Genomic DNA, 26506 nt, shown 5'->3' on the forward strand with positions numbered 1-26506 from the left:
TTACTTTATGCTTCTTCCCACTAGAATGTAAGTACTATAGTAGGGACCTTGTCTGTCTTGCTCGCCACTGTATCTCTATTCCCAAGAACCTAGGAGATGCTCAGTGCATAGCTGTGGAACTAATTAATGCATGCAAGCATGAATGTTGGGAACTGTGCTAGTTGCTTTATGTAGATTACCTATAATTTTTACAATAATATGCTTAAGTAAATATTATTATCCCTATTTTATAGATGAGGAGACTGACTAGAACTTAAACTCGAGCCTGTTTGTCTCCAAAAACTATTGATAGTCTTCTACATGACATCTCCCTCCCATTTTATCAAGCAGCATTAAATGTGATGAAAAAGTTCTAGGTGGCAAAATTCTTTGGACATTTTCTTTTCACTGGTTGTGTTAGGATCTGCATTTTGTCTCTTTTCCTTAAAATAAATGGAGAAGTAATTTCCAATGTCCAAGAAAACATATGTCATTTGGTTATATAAAATAAAGTTTACTGAGATAAATAAATTAACGAAGCTAGAGTCAATATAATAGGTTTTGGAGTTAGACAACCGGGATAAAAGTCCAGGCTTTTCCTCAAGCTTCAGTATCCTTTTCTGTAAAATTAGGATAAAAATATCTGCTGCGTAGGATTGTTGTAAGGACTATAAAATGCTTAGCACAGTACCTTTGTATGGCAAATGTTCAATAAAAGGTATTATAATATCAGTGATGATAATAATAATGCTGCCAAAAATCAGAATTCTATGGCTGGAAAATTGAAGGAAAACTCTCTAAGAGACGGTTCATTTACTGAGTGAGAGCTGGACCAGATAATTTCTAAGAAAAATTTTTAACTCTAAGATTATATTAATCTGATCCAAGCTTTTCAAACTCTATCGAGCAGGACTTTTTGTTTCTAATTTTCAATCTGTCATGTAGCGTACTTTTATAAAGAACAAAAATCAAATGACTGAAAAAATTAAAATTTTAAGACATACAAAATAAAAGCCTAATTTTTAAAAAGTTATTACATTCAACAAAAATAAAATTACTCCTTCAAATTGCCACCAAATTTTCTAAATGTGTTTTCCTTATTGCTTGCTGCATAACAATTCCCCCACACTCAATGGCTTAAAGCAATAATAACCAGTTGCCATGGAGTTGATTCGGACTCATGACCTCATGTGTGTCAGAGCAGAACTATGTCCCATATGATTTTCAATGGCTGATTTTTCAGAAGTAGATCCCCAGGCCTTTATTCCAAGGCAACTCTACGTGGGCTCAGACCGCCAAGCTTTCATTTATCAGTCAAGCGCTTAATTGTTTCTGCCACCCAAAGAACAGCTGTTTATCATCTTGCAATTTCTCTGCGTCAGAAATTCAGGAGCAGATCAGTAGATGATTCTGCCTTGGGGTATTTCGTGAATACATTCAAGATATCTGAAGGCTTGACTGGGGCTGGAAGATCCACTTTCAAGGTGATCCATCCATATGATTGGAAAATGAGTGCTGGCTGTTGGCAAGAGGCCTCAGTTCCTCTTCTCCACATGGACCTCCCCATATTGCTGCTTGAACATCTCCATTGTATGGCAACTGGTTTTCCCCAGAGCAGGCGGTCCCAGAGAAAGCAATGCGGAAGCCACAAAGTTTTTTATGACCTAGACTTAGAAGCCACCCTTGTCATTTTCACAACATTCTATTGGTTAGAATGGTTTGGCCTATTTCATATGGGCAGGGACTACATGGGGCATGAATACCAGGAGACAAAAATTATTGAGAGCCATCTTGGAGACTGACTACCACAAAAAGCTTACTCCCAATTTCCATACTTATCTATCTATAAACCAAACTTTGAGTAGCAGTTTCTTAAAAATAATCTACTCCAAGTTCCTCATTTTGCAAACGAGGAAACTGAGGTCAGCCCAAAGACACACCCCCTACTTAGTGGGAAAATCAGGTTTCGTATTTCCATTCCACAGTGGTTAAGTGCCCGGCTAACCAAAAGATTGGCAGTCCAAATCCATCAGCTTCTCCTTAGAAACCCTACGGGGCGGTTCTACTCTGTCTATACGGTTGCTGTAAGTTGGATTCAACTCCACGGCAAAGGGTTTGGTTTTTTGGTTTGGTTTCATTTCCATTCCAAGGGGCCTTAGTGGCATGATAGTTAAAGCTCTAGGCTGGTAACAGGAAGGTAGGAGGTTTGAACCCATCAGCTGCTCTGCAAGAGAAAAGACCTGGCAGCTACCCTATGGGGCAGTCCTACACCATCCTTTAGTCTTGCTATGAGTGGAAATTGACTGGATGGCTGGCACACGACAGCATTTCCATCCTAGTGTTCTATCACATTACATTGCCTTAATATCTATTTTATATCCTATATAACTAAAAGGGGAGGGGCATTTGCCCTGAGCCGCTCATTTAGTAATTAGAATGAATGGGGTGAGGTAGAGAAGCTGAGGCACAGATGCTGCTGCTATGAGTTCTTTTGGGATCGCCACAAAGCCATCTTCAAAGTGGCCATCAAATAGGATAATTCGGTGAGCCCAGTTCAAAAGCATCACAATGTGACAATGGGAAATTGACTTGATTTAGCTTCAAAGATTCTATTAACTCAGAGCAATGATGATTTTCTTGGAGAATTAATATACAGCCACGGGTAGAGAACAGAAGTGACATTAGTGCTTTGAAACTTCTTTTAACTCAATTCTTAGATCTACGTACAAAACATTATCGCTCAGATTCCTGCCCCTATAATACACTCATTTCTGAACCAAGTGGTTAAATATTGATCCCAATTACAAAAGAAATACAGAATATTTAGCAAGCTCATTTTATAAGATTGGGAAGTAACCTGCTTCAGAAATTGACGGTAAGTGAATCCTCCTAAACACATCATTCCTATTAAGCGGGGAGAAAATCAGTTGCTTGAGACACATTCTTTATTTTTAAGGTCAAAACTACATTAAAATTCTGACAAATGCACAGTAGTATGTTATTAAATTCTAGACCGTATTTTCCTGTCTTTATCCCCCTTGTTCTCCTAACAGAGCCCAAAGCCCAAAACAAGACAAAGCCAATGTTTCTGAGTTGTTTTTTATTTTAATTTTTATTTGGAAATAGTTTCAAGTTTACAGACAAATTGCAACAATAGAAATAGTGCATCTTTATATCCTTTGCGTAGTTTCACCTATTGTTAACATTTTTACCCCATTTGCTTTACCATTTGTTCTTTCTCTTTCTCTCTATACACATACATACACACATGTCTGTTTGATATATATCATTTTTATTTATTATAAACATAAATTTTTATTTATTTTAAAAATAAACCTTATTATGAAAATTAAATTTTATTTATTGTAAAATATATTACATGTGTTTTATTTTATTTATACTGTATATAATTTTTTCTCAGTCATTTGAGAATAAGTTACAATGCTCTTTACTCCTAAATATTTCAGTGTGTATTTCCTAAGAAACAGGGTATTCTCTTAAATCACCACAGTACAGTTGTCAACTTCAGTAAATTTGATATTAACTCAATACTTTTAACTAGTCCACTCATTTGTATTCCAGTTATATTAATCGATCCAGTAATGTCTTTTATAGCATTTTCCTCCTCTAGTCCTGGATCCAGTGTAGGACCAGGCATTGGATTTAGTTGTCAGGTCTCCTCAGCCTTCTTTATTCTGGAACATTTCCACAGCCTTTTTCTTTTATGACATTAACATTTTTGAAGACTAGTGTTTCCACCACCACCTCCCCCCTTTTTTAACATAGAAGGCTCATCATTTTGGGTTTGACTGATAATTTGTCTCATAATTAGATTCAGGTTATGCATTCTCAGCCAGAGTACTGAAAAGAGTGAGGTTGTGTCCTTTTCAAGGTATCACATCTGGAGCCACAAAATGTCCATCTGCCCCTTGTTGATCACCTGGTCAAGGTGTTGTCCAGTTTCTCCACTGTGTAGTTAATGGTTTTGAGTTTTTCTTCCCCTCCCTTGTAACTAATAAGCAATCTATGGGAAGACACTTTAAGACTGCGTGAATCTCCTGCTCTTTGTTGACATTTAGCATTTACTGATGGATCTACCTTCATCCAAGCTTTACTGTGATAGTTGCAAAATGATGATTTTTCAGGTCTAGCGCTTTCTTCACATTTGCCAGTTGACATTCGGGAATCTACTGTAAGCAAAAGTCCTCCCTTCTCCCCATGTATTTATAATCGGTATGAACTCATGAAGTTTTATTTTTCTCAATGGTTTATAACTCATTGTTGTCATTAATTATTTTGGTAGTTAAGTTGTCCAGACTTGGCCAGTGAGGGCCACGTCAAGCTGACTCCTTTTTCTTTCTGGCATATTGACATCACTTTTTGGAGCACTTCCTTACTTTCTGGAATAACAAGATGCTCCAGATCCATCTCATATCTCCTCTTCCCCAGGCCTGGAGGTTCCTGACTTTTGTTCCCAACTTAGGCTTTGGTTTGTCATTTAGTCTCAAAATGGCAGAAAGCCTCAGCTCTCTATCTATTTACTCTCTACCCCTCCCTCTCATCTATTCATCCCATAAATATTTACTCCATGTTTTCCATATACATAACCTTGGCCTAGGTGTCCTAGGTGATGCTTAAGAACTTACAGGCATCAGGAAACAAGATTAACATACATAAATCAGTTGGATTCCTCTACACCAACAAAGAGAACGTAGAAAAGGAAATCATCAAATCAATACATTTACAATAGCCCCCAAGAAGATAAAATGCTTAGGAATACCAGTGACATTTTTTAATGAGATGGAGAAACAAATCACCAATTTCATATGGAAGAGAAAGAGGCCCCAGATAAGTAAAGCATTACTGAAAAAGAACAAAGTGGGAGGCCTCATGCTACCTGATTTTAGAACATATTATACCGCCACAGGAGTCAAAACAGCCTGGTACTGGTACAACAACAGATACATAGACCAACGGAACAGAATTGAGAATCCAGACATAAATCCATCCACATATGAGCAGCTGATATTTAACAAAGGCCCAAAGTCTGTTAAATGGGGAAAAGACAGCCTCTTTAACAACTAGTGCTGGCATAACTGGATATCCATCTGCAAAAAAATGAAACAAGACCCATACCTCACTCCATGCACAAAAACAAGCTCAAAATGGATCAAAGACCTAAATATAAAATCTAAAATGATAAAGATCATGGAAGAAAAAGTAGGGACAACATTAAGAGCCCTAGTATATGGCATGAACAGTATGCAAAACATTACTAACAATGTACAAACACCAAAAGAGAAACTAGACAACTGGGAGCTCCTAAAAGTCAAACACCTTTGCTCATCCGAAGACTTCACCAAAAGAGTAAAAGATTACCTACAGACTGGGAAAAACTTTTTAGCTATGACATTTCCAATCAGTGTCTGACCTCTAAAATCTATATGATACTGCAAAAACTCAACTACGAAAAGACAAATACCCCAATTAAAAAATGGGTAAAGGATATGAACAGGCATTTCACTAAAGAAGACATTCAGGTAGCTAACAGATACATGGGGAAATGCTCATGACCCTTACCCATTAGAGAAATGCAGATCAAAACTATGATGAGATACCATCTCACCCCAACAAGGCTGGCATTAGTCCAAAAAACACAAAATAATAAATGTTGGAGAGGTTGCAGATGGACTGGAACACTTACACACTGCTGGTGGGAATGTAAAATGGCACAACCACTTTGGAAATTGATTTGGTACTTCCTTAAAAAGCTAGAAATAGAACTACCATATAATCCAGCAATTCCACTCCTTGGAATATATCCTAGAGAAATAAGAACCTTCACATGAACAGATATATACACACCCATGTTCATTGCAGCACTGTTTACAATTGCAAAAGGGTGGAAGCAACCAAGATGCCTATCAACGGATAAATGGATAAATAAATTATGGTATATTCACACAATGGAATCCTACTAAATGATCAAGAACGATGAATCTGTGAAATATCTCATAAATGGAGGAATCTGGAAGGCGTTATGCTGAGTGAAATTAGTTGCACAAGGACAAATATTATATGAGACCACTATTATAAGAACTCTAGATAAAGTTTGAATACAGAAGAAAATTTTCTTTTATGGTTACAAGGGTAGGGAGGGAGGGAGAGGGATATTCACTAACTAGATAGTAGACTAGAACTATTTTAGGTACAGGGAAAGGCAACACACAACACAGGGGAAGTCAGCATAACTGGGCTAAACCAAAAGCAAAGAAGTTTCCTGAATACAACCAAATGCTTTGAAGGCCAGAGTAGCAGGGATGGGGGTCTGGGGACCATGGCTTCAGGTGACATCTAGGTCAATTGGCATAACAAAACGTATTAGGAAAGCATTCTGCGTCCCACTTTGGTGAGAGGCTTCTGGGGTCTTAAACGCTAGCAAGCAGCCATCTAAGATGCATCAATTGGTCTCATCCTACCTGGAGCAAAGGAGAATGAAGAACATCAAGAACATGGTAAAGATAAGCCCAGGAGACAGAAAGAGCCACATAAACCAGAGACTCCATCAGCCTGAGACCGGAAGAACTAGATGGTGCCTGGCTACCACCGATCACTACCCTGACAGGGAACACAACAGAGAATCCCTGATGGAGCCGGAGAAGAGTGGGATGCAGATCTCAAATTCTTGTAGAAACACCAGGCTTAATGGTTTGACTAAGATGGAAGGGACCCTGACAGTCATGGTCCCCAGACCCTTCGTTAGCCCAAGACTGGAACCATTCCTGAAACCAACTCTCCAGACAGGGATTGGACTGGACAATAAGATAGACAATGATACTGGTGAGGAGTGAGCTTCTTGGCTCAGGCAGACACATGAGACTATGTGGGCAGCTCCTGTCTGGTGGTGAGACGAGAAGGCAGAGGGGGACAGGAGCTGGTTGAATGGACACGGGGAATACAGGGTAGAGAAGAGGAATGTGCTGTCTCATTAGGAGAAGAGCAGCTAGGAGTACATAGCAAGGTGTATATTACTTTTTGTATGAGAGGCTGACTTGGTTTGTAAACTTTCACCTAAAGCACAATAAATGAATAAGAGCTTACAGGCTAGTTTGACATAAACCTTTCTTCCCATGTGAAGTTTTTAAGTAGTGGATATACTTTAAAATTATGATATTGGTAAAGAATATTGAATATATCATGGACTACTGGAAGAATGAAAAAATCTGTCTTGGAAGAAATATAGCCAGTATGCTCCTTAGAAGCAAGGATGATGAGATTTCATCTCACACACTTTGAACATGTTATCAGGAGAACCAGTCCCTGGAGAAGGAGATCATGCTTTGTAAAGGAGAGGGTCAGTGAAGAAGAGGAAGACCCTCAATGAGGTGGATTGACACAGTGGCTGCAACAACGGGCTCAAGCATAACGATTGTGAGAATGAGGCAGGCCCAGGCAGTGTTTCGTTCTGTTGTACATAGCGTCCCTCTGAGTTGGAACTGACTGTATGGCACCGAACAACAACAAAATTTTAAATAAAACAAAGACTATATACAATAAATACTATGAAAGCTGTGAAAAAGCAAATCCACTGCCAACAAATCGATTCCAACTCATGGTGATGCCATGTGTTACAGAGTAGAACTGCTCCATAGGGTTTTCTTGGCTGTAATCTTTACAGAAGTAGATCGCCAGGCCTTTCTACCATGGTATCACTGGGTGGGTTCAAACAGCCAGCCTTTAAGTTAGTAGTTGAGCACAAGCCATTTGCACCATCCAGGGATCTATGGAAGATGTGAGGAGAGTTAAAAATCATTTCAACAACATGTAAATGCCTACTATATTATCCAGACACTAGCACATGCATGTAAGTACCTAGCCAGCATGTGCTAGGGTCTGGAGACATAGGGATAAATAAGAGACACCATCCCTGCCTTCAAGGAATGAAGGGTTTAACGGCAGTTTCTGGTTGAAGTGAGGAAACAACCTACAATAACAATAAAGTACAACAGTAAGAGAAAGGGGCGGGGGAGTGGGTTGGCGAGCATGTAGATTCCTGGACCACACTACCAAGAGATCATGACCCTGCAGATTTGTGGTTCAGCCCGGGAGCCTGTGTATTAATACGCTCTTCTTTCAGTTGACCAAAAAAAAAAAAAAAAACCAAACCCACTGCCATCGAGTCGATTCCAACTCATAGCAGCCCTACAGGACAGAGTAGAACTGCCCCATAGAGCTTCCATGAAGCACCCAGCAGATCTGAACTGGCAACCTCTTGGTTAGCAGCTGTAGCACTTAACCACTAAGCCACCAGGGTTTCCATTTGGGAGACTCCTAAACACTAAAGCTTAAAACCACTGAATGAGGAGTAGATGTAAATTGGAGAGGTTGAGGGAGACTGCTGGGAAGAAGAGGGGCTTGACCAGAGGGTCTATGTCAAATAAGAAGTCAGCAATATTCACTGGACCCAGATTTTGTCCCTGGGACAGTAGTAACATTATGTGAGGGAACTGAGAATTAAAGATCACCCCACCAGCTCCTCTCTAGTCAATACCCCACCCCCAACCTTACCACCATGAAAATTCCAGGCTCCCCTGAAGACTTGCCTTGTATAGTCCAGGTCTCTGAGTCTTTATTCTTGCCCATACAACTCCCCACTTCCTGGTCCAAGGCCATTTCAAATGTCACTTCCTCTTCACTCCAGACAGCCACCCCCTCCCCTCTCCAGGCAGATTTCATTGTTCCCTTATCTGTGTTTCTATAGCACTTTTTATGTATCTTTATTATGGTGCTGATCTTGTATCCTTGTGATTTGTTTACATTTCTGGCTAGACTGAGCTCAAATATCCTCGAATAACTCTAGGAGAAAGGCATTCATTTTCCCCATTTTGCAGATGAGAAATCTGAGGTTCAGTGAGGTAAGCCCAAGAACACAGAGGCTAAGAGCCTTGGTTCAAGCTTATTTGTGTCATTTATCAGTTGTAGGATCTTAGCTAAGTAAATGAACCTCTCTGTGCCCCAGCTTCCTCAGCAGTAAAATGAAGACGATAATAAATAGAACCTGGCCTGCACCTAGAATTGGCAAAGCACCAGGTGTAAAGCACATGCTAAGTGATATATAAATGTTTGTTAAGTCATGTCATTGCAATCGTGAAAATGGTGCGGGGACAACATCTGACCTCCTTTAATTTCACAAGGGGGAAGGAAAATCGAGATCAGCTGCTCAAGGTTGAGTCCTACAAGGCGGTGGTCAGACATGCCTCTTCTCTGTGCCATCTTTACCACCTCTGACACCAACCATCCCCCCCACGGTACTCTCCACTTCTCTGCTGGGTTTGATAATTCATTGCAATGGCCACACAGAACTCACAGACGATACTCACAGTTATGGGGTTTCTTAGGGAAGTAACAGGTTACAATTCAGGTTGAGGAACGCTCAGGATACACTTCTCCCATCAGGACAGCCTCTTCCCAGCCATGCTCTCCAGCAGGCCTCTCTCTGGTCCTAGGCCTCTGTCCTGCTCAGGCAAGTATTACAAAGCTCTTTTAGCCCTGCCACTAAGTCCCCAGAGGCAACCCAGGTGCTCAGCTTTTTCGCTCCGTGTGCTGGACATCTCCTCCCATTGTTTCTCTGCCACCACTTCTCAAGCTCTCTCTTTCTCTCTGTCTCCTGGTTCCAGGAGCTTCTCAGCGCAGGGATGCCGGGTTCAAAGGATGCACTCTCCGCTCCTGGTGATGGTGGGATCCTCTCTTTCTCACCTCTGGGGTGGCTCATTTCAAGCTCAGCAGAATGACAAAACCAACAAATCCCCTTGGTGGGCCACAATTACCCTATTTGCACAGTCCCACACAAAAGCGATCCGTTGCACAAAGCAATTCAAACCAACTAGGAGTCTGGGTGGCACAAGCAGTTTGTGATCGGCTGCTAAACTACAGATTGGTGGTTCAAGCCCACCCAGCAGCTCCATGGAAGAAAGGCTTGGTGAACTGCTTCTGTAAAAATGATTACAGCCAAGAACATCCTATTGAGCAGTTCTACTTTCTAACACATGGGGTTGGTATGTATTGTAATTGACTTGACAACAATGGGTTGGGTTTTTGGTTTTATCCACTACTCTATTTTAACTTTATAGGATTCCAAAGTTCCCTGAGAAGTAATGGCTCTGTTAAAGGTGGAAGAAAAGGAAGCTGGTTTGGGACAGAAGATGTTAATGAGGTAAGAGGAAGTAGCATGTACAGCAAACTGCCTAATTAAGGCACTGGATCATGGCAGGGAGCAGGTGCCTGGTTCTCCTGACACCAGGTCTAGAGTGGAGGGCACACGGTTACACACCCAGGTGAGGACCACCAGGGTAGACTCAAGGGGCTGGTCCCCTTTGAGATCCCTTTACATGTCCTCTCAAGCCAGTTGTGGGTTAGACATTTAGGCCCTGAGGTAACTTGCCACAAAGACCCTACCTGTCCATCCGTAATTCTGCAAGATGGTGCAGTTGACAAATAGAAAATGTCAATTATTACTTTGTTGAGGATACTAATTTGTTGAAGTATTGGCTGATTTTTTAAATTTGAGATGTGTAGTATTATAATGAGGATTAGGAATAAAGAATCATTTTTATTTTTACCTAATACTTTTTAATAGGATAATTGCATAGCCAAAATAATTATTACAGTAGTAGTATTTATGTTGATAGGATTTCAAATGGGGGACTGAGGTGTGATTGATCTGGTAAACAAAGCACAGGCCAACTGTTAGCTGAGTGACAAAAGTACATACACGTCATCAGTTTCGGGATCATGGATAGAAAGTGTTTGTCTACATGTGGAAACGTTACTCACTGATGAACCTCTGTGTCAAATATTGACCATTAACAACTTAGAGTGCATTACCTTCCTAAGTGGAGGATGATTAGAACAGCAATTCTCAAACTTGAATGTGAGTCAGAATCACCCATAAAACCTGTTGCTGCCCAGTGGATTCCAACTTACACAGACACTGTAGGACAGACCAGAACTGCCCCATAGGGTTTCCAAGGCTGTAAATCTTTACAGAAGCAAACTGTCAATCTTTCTCCCAGGAAGCTGCTGGTGGTTTTGAGCTGCTGACCTTTTGGCCAGCAGCTGAGTACTTTAATCACTGCACCACAAAGACTTGTTAAAATAGATGGTTGGACCCCATCCTCAGAGACTGTGATTCAGGAGGCCTGGGGTGGGGCCCAAGAATCTGCATCTCTAACAAGTTCCAAGGTGACACTGACACCGCCGGTTCTGGGACCATGTTTAGAAAACCACTGATTTAGAACAAATTTCCCCCCATGGATAGCACCTCACCAACCACCTCAGCTGGAACGCGATATAATTAGATTTGTTTTAAATAGGTACCTTAATGAAATTTCTCAGCCACTTTTAGCACTTTACAGACCAAGAGAGGCATTACTTAATTATTTCTCATCTCCAAGGAGAAAAAGGAGCCCTGGTGGCTCAGCGTTTGGCTGCTAACTGAAAGGTCAGCAGTTCAAAACCACTAGCCACTCTGCTGGAGAAAGATGTGGCAGTCGGCTTCCATAAAGATTACAGCCTTGGAAACCCTACAGGGCAATTCTACTCTGTCCTCTAGGGTCCCTGTGAGTTGGAATCGACTCGCTGGCAATAGGTTTGGGTTTTTTTGGTTTAGGAGAAACAAAACAGAACAAAAACTTTAGTAATGACTGGTGATAAACGTATCTCATGGTTAACTTTAGCATTAGCTGCATGTTTCTGATGTCATAACAATTCAACATATTAACACTTCCTGGTGTTTTCCAATATTTTTAATGAAATAGTTGAAAAACGTATCTTTCCTAGAGGTTTGTCCTCATTGAGACATTCTTGGGCTAGCGAGCCGAGAGGTGATGACCAGCAGGTGGCGCTGTGAATCAGTTCATGGTCCCGGCTGGATCCAGTGAAAGGCACAAAGAAAGGTGCCTGCTTTAAATCCTCAAAGTAAGGTCTTCTTAATCACTTGTCATAAAATACTCTGAGACACACGTCTCAGAAAATCGAAGTGTCAAGCTCAGCACCTTTGCCACATTTCACACTAGGTAATTACCTTCTCTCCCAAAGGGAACCTGTTTTATGTATTTGTGTCCTTTCTAGGTTACAGGTTTCCCAAAGGCAATAATCTTGCCTTGCACTCACTCTATACAAGGCTGAGGTGAAATGCATATTTTACAACAACAATTTAATTATTCTACATCCCCTCTGAGCTAAATGATGACCTGTTACGTAATTGCTAGTAATAGAGAAACATGCCTGCCTCATATAAACCCTAGCAATAAAGGGAAGTTTTTATTTGACCTAAAAATAAATTGCTTATTTCCTTCTCCTTTCAATATAAAAAGCAGGCCATTGCCTGCCATCCCCAAACTGTAAGTCGTTACCAAACAAGCAGCACTGCATTTTAGCCTGTCATTTTTATTAAGTCTGCAGGGTTTTCTGTTTTGTTTTTTATTACACACCACAAATACTTTGATATAGTCTAAGATAATAAAATAGTTGAACATTTTTTTTTTTTAGATTTACATTTGTATAGAAACAATCTGTGGAATCCCTCAAAACAAAGGTGTCTAAAAACAGTGATTCATCAACAGTGCTTTAAATAATTGGTGAAAAGTTGCAGTTTCCATTCTCAACTGAAATATGTCTCCATGCAGTTTCCCTTGGTCCAAAGCTTAAGGCCTTGGGAAGACGGCCAAGGAAAAAAGGATGGCCACTCTAGTCTCTGTCCTTTCCTGCGTGGAGGACAGTGATTGGAACAGGGTCATTATAAAAGCCAGGGAGAAAAGAAATCAATTGCACATCTCCAGTTTGCAAGGGTCATAGTCATTACCAGTCTTTACACAACGACTATCTGTAGATGCGAAATCCCATCAGGATGGCACAGCTCCTGCTTGCCCCCCCAAACGCTCCTTTCCTCTGCTAATCACATCAGTTATTTCAACTAGGCTGTGGCCATAAATTCTCCCTAAGTACTGGTCCTTTTGTCCCATTTATATCTCGTCCTTTGCATTATGTCACTTGTTTGCTATGTCTCGGTGCCCAGTAACGGTCTACCATCACCTAAAAAATGCCTCACCCCCCCACCCCCCGTAAATCCCCAAAGTGCCTAGGAGTGAAGACCCAATGGAGACAGTGTCTGCAGTAAAACACCTCCCCGAAGATGCTGGGGGGCTCTGGCCTATATCATCCCATTGATCTTAGTCCACTCATAGATGTCCTGTTCACACACTATGTCGGAGTTGATGAGGAGGTATCTGTCGCCCACACAGAAATGCTTCTGACAGGCAGCACATTTGAAACATTCCAGGTGGTACACTTTGTCTTTCACCCGCATTGTCATCTCATAGGCACGGATCCGCTTGTCACAGGAGGCACAGAGACCATCTTGACCAAAAAGTCTGGGGAAAAAAGAAAGAAAGGCTAAGAAGACAGTGGCAGAGACAGTACTGGAAGAAAGGGCTTGGGGACGGGTTCCATAAAGTAGGCCGGATTTCCAAGAGGTCAGAAAGTTAGGAAGACTTGGGCTCACACAGACAGCTAACTCCTGTAGTCTTGTCTAGAAGGGAGAAGGTAGTTGGGGATGAAACAGTAACCAGTGGTATTTGTGTTTGGTTTTAACTCCTGTCTTTCCTGAGCTTGCCTTCAGAAACCACTCACCACAGCCTGTAGGCTGTCCCAGGCCTCTCTGCTATAGAAGAGACTGCCAACTGAAGTGATTTGAGTTAAAGGGTTAGGGATGTAGCAGTATGCCCTCCCAGGGAGCTTTCACTTTAGAAGAGGAGCTAGAGTAAACCCCTAGGGGCTCTCTGTGGGGAAGGGACTGACCAGAATGTAATGAAATGGGTATCCTCCTGGGGCTCCTCAAACTCTATCATGTCAACAGTCACTAATTCCACCCATGAGGAGGGTTGGCCCTGAATTCCTCCATCAGCTGCAAAGCCCATCTCCACATGATTGTTCTCTGGGGACAGAGGGAATTTGACAGAAAACACCTGGTGCAGTTAATCATGCCTCAGCAATCTGGAGGACAAACTATCTCCCCACATTGAGTGGAAGACCTTAATTTACAATCGTCCTTGCCCTGCTGACATGGATCTCTGGGGAAACTTTTATTCTGACATTTAAATCAAGCCATTTCTAAATCTCAGTTGATAAACCACTTATTTCAAGCAATATTCAATGTCAAGGTGGGTGATGCAGCATGGTAGAGCCTGGTGCCTGTTAAACCCGTTGCTGTCGAGTCTATTCCAACTCATGGTGACCTTTGTGCTTAACTAGTAACTTAAAGGTTGGCAGTTTGAACAAACCTGGTGGGACTGTGGAAGAAAGGCCTGGCCATCTGCTTCCGTAAAGATCATTGTTGTTAGATGCCATTGAGTCAATTTTCAGTTTGTAATGACCTCATCTGACAGAGTAGACCTGCCCCATAGGATTTCTTAGGTTGTAATCTTTACAGGGGCTGTTGGCCAGGTCTTTCTTCTGCGGAGCCACTGGGTGGGTGCAAATCGCCCATCTTTCAGTTAGCAGCCAAGTGCTTAACTGTTGCGCCACCAAGTCTCCTCTGTAAAGATTAAAAAAAAAATTTTTTTTTTTTTTTTTTTAATCTTTACGTAAAGATGTCAGCCAAGAAAATCCTATGGAGCAGTTCTACTCTGTAACACATGGGGTCGCCATGAGCCTAGTGCTATTGTTGTTAGGTGCTATTGAGTCAATTCTGACTCATAGCAAGCCCACGTGACAGAGTAGAACTGCCCCATAGGGATTTCTAGGCTGTAATATTTTTTTTTTAATTGTGCTTTAAGTGAAAGTTTAGAATTCAAGGCATTTTCTCATACAAAAACTTATACACACATTGTTATGGGACCCTAGTTACTCTGACTATAATGTGACAGCACACTCCTCCTCTCCACCCTGTATTTCCTGTGTCCATTCAACCATTTTTTTTATTCAACCAGGTCCTGTCCCCCTCTGCCTTCTCCAGACAGGAGCTGCCCACATAGTCTCATGTGCTACCTGAGCTAAGAAGCACACTCCTCACCAGTATCATTTTATGCCTTATAGTCCGATCTAATCTTTGTCTAAAGAGTTGGCTTTGGGAATGGTTTTAGTTTTGGGCTAACAGAACTTTACGTGAGCAGATCGCCAGGTCTTTCTCTGCCAGGTGGGTTTAAACTGCCAACGTTTTGGTTAGCAGCTGAGTGCCTAACCATTGTACCACCAGGGCTCCTCTAGTGCAGAGGTTCTCAAAGTGTTATCCCAGTACCAGCACTATGGGTATCACCTGAGAACTTGCCAGAAATGCGGGTCCTCAGGCCCGCCTGATTGAGAAGCTCTAAGGGTGAGACTTAGCAGTCTGTGTTAATGAGCACTTGCAGGTGTTCTGATGCAGGTCGAAGTTTGAGAATCAGCCTGCAAGAGCGCAGTAACACAAGTAATGGAGTCAGAAAATCAGATTCAAAGTACAGAACCAGCCATGAGTACATGAGCGACCCAGGTGAGATACTTGATTTCTCGGAGTTTCAGTGAAATAGCAGTGATTACAAAATCTACCAAGAAGGAGCCCTGGTGGTACAGTGGTTAAGTGCTCGGCTGCTAACTGCAAGATCAGCAGTTTGAACCTACCAGCCACTCTTTGGGAGAAAGATGTGGCAGCAGACTTCCATAAAGACTACAGCCATGGAAACTCTTTAGGGCAGTTCTACTCTGTCCTAAAGGGTCACTATGAGTCTGAAAGCAGAGAATACCAGAGAGATGTTTACCTGTGTTTATTGACTATGCAAAGGCATTCAACCGTGTGGATCATAACAAATTATGGATAACATTGCAAAAATGGGAATTGCAGAACCCTTAATCGTGCTCATGAGGAACCTGTACATAGACCAAGAGGCAGTCATTCAAATAGAACAAGGGGATACTGTGTGGTTTAAAATCAGTAACGGTGTGAGTCAGGGTTGTATCCTTCCACCAAATTTATTCAATCTGTATGCTGAGCAAATAATCCGAGAAGCTGGACTATATGAACAAGAACAGGGCATCAGGATTGGAGGAAGACTCATTAACAATCTGTATTATGCAGATAACACAACCTTGCTGGTTGAAAGTGAAGAGGACTTGAAGAACTTACTAATGAAGATCAAAGACCACAGCCTTCAGTATGGATTATATCTCAACATAAAGAAAACAAAAATCCTCACAACTGGACCAATAAGTAACATCATGATAAATGGAGAAAATATTAAAGTTGTCAAGGATTTCATTTTCCTTGGATCCACAATCAATGCCCATGGAAGCAGCAGTCAGGAAATCAAATGATGTATTGCATTGGACAAATCTGCTGCAAAAGACCTCTTGAAACTGTTAAAAAGCAAAGATGTCACTTTGAGGACTAACATGTGCCTGACCCAGGCCTCACATGCATGTGAAAACTGGACAATGAATAAGGACAACTGAAGAAAAATTGACACCTTTGAATTACGGTGAGAAGAATATTGAATATACTATGGACTTTCAGAAGAATGAACAAATCTATCTCGGAAGAAGTACAGCCAAAATGCTTCTTAGAAGCAAGGTAGCGAGACTTTATCTCACATACTTTGGACATGTTGTCAGGAGGCATCAGTCCCTGGAGAAGAACATCATGCTTGGTAAAACAGAGAATCAGCAAAAAAGAGGAAGACCCTCAATGAGATGGAGTGACACAGTGGTTGCAACAATGGACTCAAGCATGGCAACAATTGTGAGGGTGGCGCAGGACTGGGCAGTGTTTCGTTCTGCAGTGCATAGGGTCGCTATGAGTTGGAACCAACTCGAAAGTACCTAACAACAGCAACAACAACCTTTTGGTTAGGAGTCGATTGCTTTATTTTTAGAGTCAGGGCTATCTAATTTCTCCTGCATCCTACTTTTCATCTGAAGATCTCTGAGTGTTTTCAGAGTACCACCTGGGAGCAAACTCATTACTGGGGGAGAACATTTATCCCAATGTAGCAGATGGCAGAGCTGTAGGTAACCGCCACATTGGAGGTCATGGAGTGGAAAGACAGTTCTGGTTTCCTGGCTGTTCAGTAAGTTAAGATTGGGCTTGAGCAAGGATAAATGAGACAAAACAGTGTGCGCAGAATGACTCCAACTGCCTGAGGTGCGTGCCCTTTAAGGAAGGAGAGAGTTTACTAAAGGGATTTCAGGGAGTAAATTATAATACACATCAGGCAGCTAATGAAGGGAAGGACAAAGTGCTGAGATTTGGAAGACAAGCTCAGGTCCCAGCATCACCTCTAAGTAGCCAGGTGACCCCAAGCAAATGACATCCTCCCTCTGGGTGTCTGTGTCTTAAACCATTAAGCAAAGGAATCAGAAGAGAAAGGTTCTATGGCTCCTTCTAGCTCTGGCATTCTGAGGCTCTAATATATTGGTAAAAGTAAACCAGCACTTGGCACTAATTTGAGCATTAACCTTTGGCACCAAGAATTAGTGTCTTGGGTTGGATATCCCAGAAGAAGATGCTGAGGCAAGGATTTGTGTGCAAGGGATTTTTTAAAGATATGTTTCTAAGGGAACCCCAACTAGAAGGGGAAGCAGGGGAAGGTGAACTAGAAGGACAGGAGGTTAAGTAAAGTTGCAATCTCAGCCAAGTCTCTCAGAGGGGAACTTCACCCTGATGCCACGGGGAACTCTGGAGTCTAAGTTATGTCTCCAGTCATCCTGATCCCAGGCAAGGTTGCAGGGCTTTCATGCTCCTAAGGTGTCAGTCATTGGTTAAGGTCCACCGGGGTTGGGGGATGTGGAGGGTGGTGGAGGATGCAGGGGCGCTAGGATACTTCTGGCTCTAAGAGACTCAGGTACTGACTATTGGAAATAAAACCACTGGGAATTTGGGAGCTACCTCAGAAATTGATAAAAAGGGATCCAAGGAGATCTGGGCAGGTACTAACAGCTACTGTTAGGATCTGAAAAACACAACAGCGGCATGATTCGGGTTTGGTATAGGAATCTCGTGATTATTTCAGGTTAAATACCTGGAAAGGATTATAACAGGTGAGTGGGTCATTGGGAATCCTCAAGGGGAGAAGCCTCCTAGGGGAAGGACTGAACCCCGTTACAGGTGCCATTCAGTCAACCCTCCTTGCGTTTTTACGAAGACACCACCAGATAGGTTAAGAATGCCAGTAAAGGTCTCACCCCTTCGGGAGTAAGGAAAAATGAAGAAAGCTAAATATACAAGGGGAAGGTTATTCCAAAGGACTAATGGACCACATCTACCACGGCCTCCACCAGACTGAGTCCAGTACAGCTAGATGGTGCCTGGCTACCACCAATGACTCTTCTGACAGGGATCACAATAGAGGGTCCCGGACAGAGCTAGAGAAAAATGTAGAACAAAATTCTAACTCACAAAAAAAAGACCAGACTTACTGGAGAAACCGCAAGAGTATGACCCCAGGACACCCTTTCAGCTCAGTAATGAAGTCACTCCTGAGTTTCATCCCTCAGCCAAAGATTAGACAGGCCCGTAAAACAAAACAAGACTAACGGGGTGCAACACCCCAGGGGCAATGACTAGAAGGCAGGAGGGGTCAGGAAAGCTGGTAATAGGTACGCCCAAGGTCGAGAAGGAGAGTGTTGACATGTCATGGGGTTGTTAACCAATGTCAAAAAACAATATGTGTACTAGTTTTTTACTAACTGTTTAATGAGAAACTAGTTTGTCCTGTAAACCTTCATCTAAAGTATAAAAGAAAAAAAAAAAGAATGCCAGTAAACAAGCCCAGGTGAAAGGACCATCCCTGAAACAAAACCATTTCTCTTTCCTCTGTCAAGAGGTGTCACATCTTAAGCTTTCTGCTGCCCCTTTTAATAACAATATAAATATTAAAGAATGGCTGGAAATACCCGCACTAACACGGAGTTAATTAACATGTTGCCTGGGAATGTAGCAGGGAGAAGAATTATTTCATGTCACCAAGACACAAGTTAATTAACATTGGGTTCTTCCAGACTATTTTTTTTTCTTTCCTTTTTAAAAACGGAAGAGATTAACAAGCCCAGGCAGCCCTGGCTGTATTCTTGAATGTTCTATAAAAATTACAGAGATAGAGAGAAGCCCAGGCTCTTCTGACCTTACCCAATCTGCACTTCATTTAATAAGATTCAAATGGTTTGACAGGGATGTAGTCAGGGAGCCCAGTGGGAATCATTTACCCGTCTGCTTTCTGAGCTGACTTGGCAAACCAGTTACTGAGCAAAACCAGGTCTCTATTTATCCCCGTTCTATTTTCTTGTGATGTACAAAAAAAAAAAAAAAAAAAAGACCAAAAATATAATCATAATCATTGAAAACCACCAAATTTCTTGGAACCACCAAATTTGCAAGGGCTCTATGAAGGAATTTAGAAAAAAAAAAAAAAGGGAGGGGGATCATATTCTATCAGTCTCTGGGTAAACAGAAGCTTCCTTCACTATTGAATTGCCTGCAGTTTTTTTTTCTTAATGTAAAATGCTCTCGGGGCAGGTTTGGGAGGACAAGCTAGCCTGGCAGCCAAGGGCACTGAAGTCTAAACAAGCTTCCACTGGTTGGGTGGTCCTGTACGCTCCACAGACCCTCTGCCACAGAAGATGGCAAAAAACTGACAGCTACACAGCTGAGCAGGTCTGACAGTAGAGGGCACCGAGTTACCTGCGCAGTAGCTAATATGAAACTAGGAATGCCAGAACATTCCAGGCAAAGGCACTCGTTGAGTGCCTGAAAATCCACACTGCTGAAAGTACGGCCCAAAGCATTAGAGATGTCCTCAGCTGGTGTCTCACTTGGTGTTGTAGAGTTCCTATCTCACTCCTTCACACTTCTATCTCCTGTCATTAGACAGAAAAAGACTTATACATAATGTCATGAGGGTTAGTTATAACAGTAGCTAATCTCTATTCGATACTAGGTACCAAGCCAAGGGAAACCCTGGTGGTGTAGTGGTTAAGTGCTACAGCTGCTAACCAAAGGGTCGGCAGTTCAAATCCGCCAGGCACTCCTTGGCAACTCTATGGGGCAGTTCTACTCTGTCCTATAGGGTCGCTATGAGTTGGAATCGACTTGATGGCACTGGGTTTGGTTTGGTTTTGGCTACCAAGCCAAGTGCTTTACATGTATTATCCCATCTAATCCTCACCATCACCTTGGAAGTTATGGTTGTCTGCTGCCATCGAGTTGGCCCCCAATTCATAGCAATCCCATACACAATGGAACAAAACCCTGCCCAGTCCGGCGCCATCCCCATGAATAGTTGTGGAATAGACCATTGTGATCTGTAGGGTTTTCACTGGCTGATTTTTGCCAAGAAGCTCACTAGGTCTGTTTCCTAGTCCATCTTAGTCTGGCAGCTCTGCTGAAACCTGTTCGGTATCATAACAACACACAAGCCGCCACTGATAGACGGGTGGTGGCTGCACATGGGGGGCACTGGCAGGGAATTGAATCCGGGTCTTCCATACGGAAGGTGAGAATTCGACCACTGATCCATCACTGCTCTCTCACCTTGGAAGCAGGTACTATTATTGTCCCCATTTTACAAATGTGGAAATGGAGGATTAGAGAGGTTAAGTAACTTGCCCAAAGCCACAGAGCTAGAAGGTAATAGTGCTGGAACTCAAGCTTACAACTGACTCCTGGGCCTCTGCCCTTAGCCATATTCCATACTGTCTTCCTACGGGCAGGCACATGCTTGGTGCTTCATGGAGAAGGCATGCTTTCCATCTTTAAATTTCTCATCCCATAATATCAGAGCCATACGAAAGAATATTTATAACCTATATGTATGTTTTGAAGCATGAAAATGAACTCCCAAGAACCCATCCCCAAGTATATAAAATGAAACATTCTCAGCTCCCATGATGCCCAACTCTCCTTTTGCCTGCTCCCCAGAGGTAACTACTATTCTGAATTTTGTGTTTATCATTCTCTTGGCTTCCAAAAGGGAGCCCTGGTGGTGCAGTGGTTAGGCACTCCGCTGCTAACCAAAAGGTCGGCAATTCGAACCCACCCACGGCCCCATGGGAAAAAGATGTGGCAGTCTGCTCCTGTACAGACTACAGCCTTGGAAACCCTATGGGGGTAGTTCTACTCTGTCCTATATGGTTGCTATGAGTCAGAACCAACTCGAGTGTAAATGGGTTTGGTTTAGTGTGTCATTCAAAAAAATTAGTATTTTACCACTTGGGAATGTATCCCTGAGAACATGCTCCTCAAACAGAAGGAAACGCCAAATGCTTCTCCGCATGGTGCGGCTGAGACTGAGCCTCCACAGCCTGACCTCATTCTGGCAGCATGATGGCTCTGTGGCAGGAGCTGAGGGAGCTACATCCAGAGACAGGTGTCTGTGGACAACCTACCTCCTTTCTGAGGCCCCGGAGGGCCAGGGATGAAAGAAAAGATACCTGAGATAGTCTCTGCGGCAGAGCTTCCGGCCCAGCTTGTAGTAGAGGCGCCGCCCCACCTCGCCCAGCCGGCACCCACAGAGGTCACAGCTAAGGCAGTCCTCGTGCCAGTACTGGTCGATGGCCTTCAGGAAGTAGCGGTCCCCAATGTTCTGCTGGCAGCCGCCGCATGTCAGCAGGGATGGGGGGATCTGCAGCACTTCGTCCACTGGCTCCCTGAAAAGGAAGCCAAGCATTAGGGACAACCTCATCTTGGTGAGACAGGCACCAGACACCAGGCTCTGAGGCAAACAGGTCCGTGGCAGAGCTTCTATTATGGGAATCTCACTTGATTGCCTTTTGGTGACAGAAGGAGAAGTGACAGGCCACCATATCTCTAGGCCAGATTGCAGAGACACCCACCCAGCCTCGAGTAACAACAGGAGTGAGCTAGACTGGCAACCCCAGATCCTATAAGAAGTGAACACAGGGCACAAAAAGCATCCAAGACAACTGTAGGTGGTGCTGTATCCCTACCACAGCCCAGCACCATTCTTGGCACGCTGGTGTCCCTTCTTTTCCCAGCTCTCCCTGCCTACTCTCCTCTATCTTCACAATTCTCCCTCTTTTTTCCTCCTCCCAGACCCAGGACCCAAGAGCATGGCCTAACCCCAGAGGAGGCACTTGGGACTAAACCAGTTGCTTGCTGCCCAGCAGCCAACTACCCAGAGTGCTAAAAATCCACAAATTCCTTATTGAATCTATGTGTGGTCCCTACTCCATGTCCTTCCCAGTTATCCAAAAGCAGGAGGTAAGGGAGAAAGAAAAAAGCAATAAAAAAATTATTTTAGGTTGCTTTCTCTTTCCAAAATAAAAATTCCATCAAGATATAATAGGAATTCTCCTTGTTTTATTTTCTACAGAAATTTCTCATCCCATCCTTCTTAGTGAATGACTCCTTGGAGATCTTGAATCCAAGATGTTAAGGGTCATTGCTGTTGTTACAAAGGACGTCAAATACAAGTTTCTTTCCTCACATGAAAATTTTTACAACAGCAAAACTGATCTGAAAGAAGTTCACTTGGTAAGGAAAATGGGGAGGGAGGCAAGATTATTTTAAAGAGTAGAAGGCCATTAGCAGGCTTCTGAACTCTCAATCCAGGCAATTCTGATACACGTTCTTTCATTAAAAACTTGTACATAGCATCTTCTGTCCACTTTGCTTAGCAGGAATCTGAATACATTTGTTTTACATATTAAAATAAATAATGTTGTCAAAATAAAATAAAAGGGGTGGAACGATTCTAGCGCCAAATGGGACACAGAAAAAGCCTAATACTTGTTGATTTGTAATAATTAACAAGTGCTCTTTGGACAAAAATCTATTATTATTATTTTTTCTTTAAATGGACCTGCTTCCAACTGTAAAATTCCCAAAGGGAGTTTCCCCCTGGGTACCTCGGGGGTATAAATCTTCTCCTATTTCTAGCTGACACCCACTTACCAGATGACCTCAAGTCCTAACTGGTCTGTGCCCACAGAACTCAGTACCCATTGAACGTAGGGACGATGAGCCTCAGGTAATCATTGTTTTTAACACCCTTTGACAACCTCAGGTGACTGTCAGGTAAAGTGTACGCCTCCATATGAATATGTAGGAGATGCTAAAACCATCTCTTTTTTGTAGATAAAGGACATGTTTGGGAGGTTATCTCCTATTAGAACAAGAAAATGTGAAATCCAAGCCGATTAAAAAAAAAAATTGTGATCTTAAATAGTTATTAGAATTCACTGGAGCCTGACTTCCTTCTCTTTGTTTCTACAGATCATGTATCAGGACTTCCATTTTTCCTTCTGAAAAATAACTAATATCCTTGGCATTTTCATGTGCATCAACTCAGAATTGCATCTCTTCTTCCATAGGCCATGATCTTATTTGGGACTTTCGAAAGGCGCCTGACACTGCTGCCAGGCTGAATGCCCCCGGCACTGATGCTGCCAACCAACTGTGAAACAGGAGAATTCACCCTTAGCTCGTGCAAAACTGCCTGGAATTAAAAATGAACTGTTCTTATTACGGGAAGGCAGCAGGGGCCACAGATTGCATTGTAGAGGAAATCTCTTAAATTCGTGAATTCTGGTTGTCTTTCTGTCTTGCATAAGCCTAGGCAAGACTCCATCTGTAATATGGAGTTGCTGATTGTAAGACTCAAGGTGGCCTTGAGTAAGTATACAAAAAACATCTAGTAGGATCATGGTCCACCATAGAAATGTTAAGCAAAAGAGTTATCATGATGGCCTAAGATGAGATAGGAAAGGACAGGATAAGATATTGCTTCCAACTATCTTTCTATAATTAATGATAATATCACATTATCTTTGGTGGAGGTTCCAAGCCAATGAGTGAGTGGAATTTACCCTTAATGTTTTATATTCCCTTAGAGCCTATTCTGAATATTGCACCAGAAAATTACTTCAGCCTGGATTTCTAAGATAATTTATCACCAATTTCTGAGAACGATAAAAAAGGATGCCCCGCATCATTTCATCAACTATCTTGTCCATCTTCACTTAGAACCCGTCTTCATTGGCCAAATAGTGAAGCAAAGGATGGAGGAGGTCAGCATCCTTCAGTGGGTGCCTGCTATGTTACCAGGTTGGATGCTTCAATTTTCTAATCTCAGTGAAAAAGAACAAACTTTGAAGAGAGCAAACTTCCTTCAGGGAACTGAAACCTCCACATTTATCTTCTAATAAAAGGATTAGTGACTCACTTCTGCTGATCGAAAGGGCATTAGGCACCAATGCATCCAATTCACTCTCTTATTATTGTATTGCTGTGGTCTTGTCCAGTCTCTGAAAGCTCAGGGCTAAATTGTCATTCTGGGCTTGTAAGAAAGTAAGCAAACCATTGTTTGCATAGTTATGGACTTTAAAGTAAAGGAATGTTATTTTTCTCCAGAGAATTTGTTTAAGGAAGCTTGAGTTTTTGTTAACACAAACGTAGATCCTTATAGACTGGTGTCTTAACCTTCAAGATTGAATAGTGATGTTTATATTCTCGTTGGATGGAGGCACTTCCTGTGTTTTATGAGAACATACTGAGCTTTTATGTTGGTAACTCAGGGTAAAACCCAGGTAAATAAACAGTGGAGGGCTGAAATTGGAGGCGGGAGACTTCCAGCAGGAAAGCACAATTCTTTTAAGGCAGGAAAAGAAAAAACAAAACAAATGCCTCTTAAAAGCACAAATGGACAAGTCATTAACCAGCTCCTTTGGTCTGTGTCACAAATCCCTTCAAAGGATTAGCCAGGGACTTCAAAGGAATAAAAATTCTCAAAACCAGACAACTAATGAATCTTTAAAGGGCATTAGCGTTAATGGGAAAATGGTATCTTAAACCACATTTTTCTCCCCATGTTAACACCAAGGAATGGGTTGGGAGTGTAGGTTCGAAGTGGGAAACACTCGAAACCAGTAAAAGGTTCAGAAAACAGATGCGACAAATACTCATTAGAGCCCTGGTTCCCTGACTCCAAACCCGTTTAAAACTACAGTGCAAACCCTGAGACTCCTCTCTCCAGAAAAATTCACCTATACACAAAATGGTGCACTGACTTTTAAGGGGTGGGGGTTACATGAACCCAGATTAACTCTGGATTTGGCGGCTCTAGAAGCCTCGAGGCCAGGGCGTGCTCCTAGGTGGGCGCTCAAACCCCTCACCCGAGGTCCAGCGGCACTGCTAGCCGCCACTCCGCCTGCGGACTGGAAAGGGCTGTCGGGGATCCCGGACACCTCCACTTGGAATGTCCCTCTTTTCAGGATCAAAAGGACAAAGAGAAAAGCAGCTGGGAGCGGACAAGAGGGGAGAAGGGAACAGAACCGAGCCCTGCACGATCTCCGAACAGCATCTGCGCCCCTCTGAGCTCCCCCCTGGGCCTAACCCTGTGCAAACTTTCCAGCTCGCGGCCGCTTCAGAGAGCGTCCCAGGCAGCCGGAGGGGTACAAGGAGGTGCCGAGCCAGTCCCCTCTCCCTGCTGCTCTCTGCCCAGTCCCTCTTGCAGGGTCCCCGGGGCTACCCCGTGAGAAAAAGAGAGCCCTGCTCAAGGCAGAGAGAGCCAAGGGCACGCTGCGGGCGCGCACCTGGAGCCCCCTCGCGGGCTCTTCTCACCACCCTGCCGCCCCGGAGCTCGAGGCCGTGGACACCACGGGTGGCGGGGGCAGGAGCGCCACACTTACTCAGACGGGTCCAGGCTCTTCCTCTCGATGGCCGAGGACATTGGGGAGGGAGGCGGCGTGCCGGGTGGCGGGGGCACTCCCTTTGTGGCGCGGGGCTGGCCGGCTACCGGGACTCGGACCCCCTCGGGTGCTCGGACGCCGCTGCCGCTGCCGCCGCCGCCGCCGCTCCTGCGCCTTCTCTTGCTCCGGCGCTCCGGAGGCGAGCTCGCCCCTCCGCGCTCAAGGACAGTCACCGCGCTCCCTTCAAACGCCAAAGAGAGAGAGCGAATCACCGGGCTGCGGGCGCGCCACGGCCGAGGATGGGGCCGGGGCGCGCAGCCTGGCCCTGGGCGGCTGAAGCAGCAGCTGCTGCTCAGGACTTAACCTTCCATCCCGGTCCCGCCGCCGCCGCCGCCGCCGCCGCCGCCGCCGCCTCCCGGTCCCGCTCGCGCGCTGTCGCCGGCTTCGCGCCGCCCGCGGGGATCGTGCGCGCCGCCCGGTGCCCGGTGCCCCTCGCACCTTCGGCCCGGGTCGCGGCGCGCAGCTCGCCGCCGAGAGCGGGGCGGGGGGGGAGGGGGTCGGGCAGGGGGCTGTGCGTCTCCCCCCCGGACTCCCTCCTTGCTCGGGAAGGTCTATTTTCGCTCAGCTTCCCTCTGTCTCTGGTTTCATTTCCTTTTTCCTGATCACGATTCAAATACAATAGAAGGAAATCACATTTAAAGAGACAGCTGCCCGCCCCCCCCTTCTTCTTCTTCTTCTTCTTTTTTTTAAACAGGGCTCCAGGGGATTAGCAATACAAACAGCAGCAGCCTCAGGACTGACTTGGCTTCTTAAAGGGGCAAGCATAGGGGATCGGAAGAGTCACTTCGGAAACACC

The 26506-nt window shown here is 43.6% G+C and overlaps 1 protein-coding gene across 1 annotated transcript; it reads right to left on the reverse strand.

The window, feature by feature from the left end:
- Positions 1–11765: 11765 nt before the first annotated feature.
- LMO2 (LIM domain only 2) lies at positions 11766–26142 on the reverse strand. The gene is made up of 4 exons (XM_049890877.1): positions 26015–26142; positions 25651–25891; positions 21433–21648; positions 11766–13409 (listed from the first exon to the last, which is right to left on the reverse strand). Exons 1-4 carry the CDS (start codon positions 26019–26021, stop codon positions 13190–13192), a joined length of 684 nt encoding a protein of 227 aa, XP_049746834.1. The 5' UTR covers positions 26022–26142; the 3' UTR covers positions 11766–13189.
- Positions 26143–26506: the final 364 nt, after the last annotated feature.

The sequence above is a fragment of the Elephas maximus genome, chromosome 7, assembly GCF_024166365.1.
Source record: "Elephas maximus indicus isolate mEleMax1 chromosome 7, mEleMax1 primary haplotype, whole genome shotgun sequence".
Taxonomy (NCBI): Eukaryota; Metazoa; Chordata; class Mammalia; order Proboscidea; family Elephantidae; genus Elephas; species Elephas maximus.

Coding starts and splice junctions, on each gene's coding strand:
- LMO2 (XM_049890877.1), bottom strand. Junction 21,649..25,650: donor AAGAGCCTGGACCCGTCTGA/GTAAGTGTGGCG, acceptor CTTCCTTTTCAG/GGAGCCAGTGGACGAAGTGC. Junction 13,410..21,432: donor TGCCGCAGAGACTATCTCAG/GTATCTTTTCTT, acceptor TTTTTTCCCCAG/ACTTTTTGGTCAAGATGGTC.